At 40.7% G+C, this 3,925-nt stretch overlaps 1 protein-coding gene across 2 annotated transcripts in view; it reads right to left on the bottom strand.

Annotated features, from left to right (window-relative positions):
• Nucleotides 1–2,921: 2,921 nt before the first annotated feature.
• Nucleotides 2,922–3,925, bottom strand: part of DYRK4 (dual specificity tyrosine phosphorylation regulated kinase 4) — a 24,344-nt gene continuing 23,340 nt past the window's right edge. For both annotated transcript variants that reach the window (XM_027665952.1, XM_027665951.1), the window contains exon 14: nucleotides 2,922–3,863. In XM_027665952.1, the coding sequence (XP_027521753.1) occupies nucleotides 3,637–3,863 (227 nt within the window). In that variant the 3' untranslated portion in view covers nucleotides 2,922–3,636. The remainder of the gene's footprint in view (nucleotides 3,864–3,925) is intronic.

Below are 3,925 nucleotides of genomic sequence, written 5' to 3' on the forward strand. Positions count from 1 at the left end.
TTGTTTCACTTTATTTGGCTGTCTTCTAAATTTTAGTTAGAGGTATTTCTCACAACAAGTAGGGATACAATATTCTGGATATAAACACGGAGCTCCCCACTACCACTCATTGTTCCGTGAGGTGTTTTTGGTGGAGTTACTCTTTTAGATGGGGGGCATTAAAGAAGAGCCGATAGCGATGCATTCAAAATTGAACACAGGCAGCCTGGAGTGACAGTAGATGGCAATAAGACATTAGTGAAGGATCCAGAGGCAATGTTCAGGCAACACCTCACCACCAGCTGCAGTTCTGCATTCCATAAATTGGGACTGTGGTGTTTCACAGAATCACAGACTCCTTAGAGTTGGAAGGAACCCCTGGAGATCATCCAGTCTAACACCTCTGCCAAGGCAGGGTCATGTGGAGCAGGTGACACAGGTGGGTTTGGGATGTCTCCAGAGAGGGAGACCCCATGCCCTCCCTGGGCAGCTGTTCCAGGGCTCTGCCACCCTCAGTGTAAATAAATTCTTCCTTATGTTGAGGTGGAACTTCTTGTGTTCTAGTTTATGGCCATTGCTCCCCATCCTGTCCCTGGGCACCACTGAAAAGAGCTTGGCACCATCCTCTTGGTGGTGGTTGCAGGTGATATCTTTATTGACTCTGAATAAAGGAATTAATTCACGATCCAGCACAATCCCCATGGTCTGGTGTGGGCTCTGGCAATCACTGTGCATTTGATTTATTGCAGTTAGGCAGCCCCTAGGAGGAGGAGTGAAGTACAATTATTGCAAAAAACATTCAATTCCAGAAAGGCTATTTTTCTACAAAAAACATTTTCTTGATGAGGTTTCAGAGACAAAAGCGTTCTGACAGCTTGGTCACAGAGCCTTTGTGTTCTCATAGCTTGATTTCCTAAATATCTGTATCTGGCATCCTGTAAATACCTGCTGCTGCAACAGTGCTGATCCCTGCAAATTCTCTTCAACACAAGGACATGGTTTCCCAGAACTTCTCCATACTGTGATACCCTTTCTAACCTTATACCGCAAAGCAATTATCTGTGCTGTCAAATGCCCAGCAACTGGAAGATAGAATCATAGAATCACAGAATGGCTTGAGTTGGAAGAGACCTTAAAGATCACCTCGTTCCAACCCCCTGCCATGGGCAGGGACACCTTCCACTAGACCAGGTAGGCAGAGCAATGTGCAGAGATGGACAAAAGAGCAGCCACCTCATTTTCTTGGCAAATGTGATTAAAAGATGGCAATGACTCATAGAGAATCGGGCTTTTCAATAAATTGATCATTCAGTGTTTCTTTTTGCTATGAGTGTGTGTAGTCTGTGTAGGCCTCAAGCTGAGCATGAGTCAGAGGATTCTTCTCAACATTTTGTTAGTTGTCCTCTTACAGCACAGAGATGAAGATCCTACCTGTGTCTGATGGATCTGCTGGTTTCTGCAGAGGGATATGAAAGCAGTGATGATATCTCTGGGCTGGATCTTTCTGCCAAGTATTTTCTATTAATTTCTGTCATCGCTGAAAAAAAAAAATCCAACAGCTATCCAAAAGAGCCCTTAACTGGAAAGATTTTGAAGATGGTGTTCACCATGAAGGCTGAAGGAGTTAAAATAGAACAGGAGGTCAGGAAGGAAGACAGTAAATACGTGGTAGCTACAGTGAAATGCCATCCATCTGCCTTCTGTGAATAGGAGGATAATCAAACTGAATTACAGGCTCAGATGACTTTGTCACTTCTCCCTCAACATTGAATGCCTTGAAAAACCCTTCAGCAAATGCCATCAGAAGTAATATGATGCTGCTTACTAGAAAAAGCTATTGAAATGTAGTAATTATGAAGAAAATGTGGCTCCAGCGTAGAAGCCCATATATCAAATGGGGTTTACAGCTTCATTAGGACTAAGCAATACTGTCAAGGGCACCTTGATATACTTAATCCCAAACTTTGCCCCTGAGGCAGAACAGACAAATACACAAGTGCACAGTTGTGAGAATCACATATTTTAACTTGGAGCAGCCTAAGCAGTGAAGGAAATGTAACACAGCAGATGAAGAATGAGTAGCAACCGAGCCAAAACAGTACAAATTGTACTTCCAAATGGCTAAGAATCTGACTTTTTACGTTATTTGATATTAGGATCAGTATTCTTATTTTCTTAGCCCACCTTGAACCCTTCCAGTTAATCATAAACCTTTTGCTTCTTGTCTTCTGTGTTACTTGCAAATAAAGTGTTTTCCAAATATTTGCAAAACTCTATTTGAATATTCCCTAAGCCTGATGACGTGTCTGATGCCTTCATTCAGCCCCCACCAGGGGTGGGACTCTCTTTGAAATGTGATGAGGGTTCTGTCCACACTTTGCAGTACACCCACTGTGGGTACACTGCGCCAAAACATGCTGCATCACAGAACTCACTTTTCCCAGTACACCTTTCTGGCGAAGAATGGGAGTATTTTATAGTTTCCAGGAGGGTTCAGCTGCAAAGGAAGACAGAGATACAGATAATTCTGGCACTGCAAGCTGGCCTGCTTGTCAGTAATGGCCTTTGGTTGTGCTGTCACCTCTTACCCCATCAGATGATTTGTTTACTCCTGTTACACTAGAAGTGTTTGAGGACCATTTCCAAATCCTTTGGGTTTTCCTTTTGCTCAAAGAGCCTGTGGGAGTTTATTCTTATGGTGACTCCAAACACCTAGAACGCTTATTTCTCTTGGGATCACTGCAATGTCACTGCTGAAGTGGCAGCTGCATTTGGTAGGGCAATTTTCTCATCATCTCCATTTAAATGGCAGTACTATCCCTAAGCTACAGTAAATATAGGAGTTGTAATGGGGTGGGTGCTTTACAAATGCAATGAAAAGACAGCCTACTGTTCAAAGAGCAAAGTGTTTAAATTAATTAAACAGATAAGTCATAGGGATCATAGAAATCTGGTTTGAGTTTTTTATTTTCATAGTATGAAGTTAAACTTCCTGTGAAGGACAGTTTCCCCAAATCTTGCTTTAATCCATTCTTCTTGTTGACATGAATACTGAGTGGAATCCCTGCAGAAATGGGCTCAGATTACCATTTTTCTTTGTTGCTGCTATAAAGCTAAATTTACATTTCTAAATCTGCTAGGAAGGTGTGACAAATGGTTTCCAAGCAGTAGCTGCAGTATAGAAAAGAGGAAGATAGACAAGGAGGAAAGTGAATATGCTGGGTTTGATTTCTCTTATTTTTTATATATAAGTAAATCCAATAATCTATCCATTAATTATTCCTGATATATGCTGATGTAAGTGAAAGGATTCAGATTCTCCAGTCAACACATTTGTTCTTTTAGATCCAGGAAAATATAAAATTCAAAAAGTCTGTTATAGTACCAAGAATAAGCCACTCTCTATCTCTACAGTCTCCATTTTATTGCTGCTGGTTGTGAAGAATCTCCAATCACAAGAATGTAGATGAGGAAAAAGAATAGTTTTCAAATTCTGTTTTGGTTGGCTGGATGATTTCAGGCTAAAAAGAACATTAAATATACTTACAATGTGCACGGCCCATGTACAGACAGATATAGCTTATATTCCTGAGTACAAATAATACCTACAAAATATACTAGGTATGCAACTGAGCCAGTCATAGCTTGTGCTGTGCACTACTTAATTGGTGGGAAAAAAAAAGAAGTTTTTGGAAGAGCTGTTTCACCACTGTCTTCGGCTTGATCATATGGAACAGGCCTTTCCATTTGGTTTTCCAAATATTTCTCCGGGATAACATGCTTCTTGGTGTTCTGCACGTCACTTTCTCTTGTGTCTGTGAAGGGAGTCAGTCTTTCTACCAGTTCACTTTCTGCTTGATCAGACGGATCCTCCCAGATACTCTCTGCAACAAAAAAAAAAAAAAAAAAAAAAAAAAAAAAAAAAAAAAAAAAAAAAAAAAAAAAG

This window comes from Corapipo altera, unplaced genomic scaffold (genome assembly GCF_003945725.1).
Source record: "Corapipo altera isolate COAL_440 unplaced genomic scaffold, ASM394572v1 249, whole genome shotgun sequence".
Classification (NCBI taxonomy): domain Eukaryota; kingdom Metazoa; phylum Chordata; class Aves; order Passeriformes; family Pipridae; genus Corapipo; species Corapipo altera.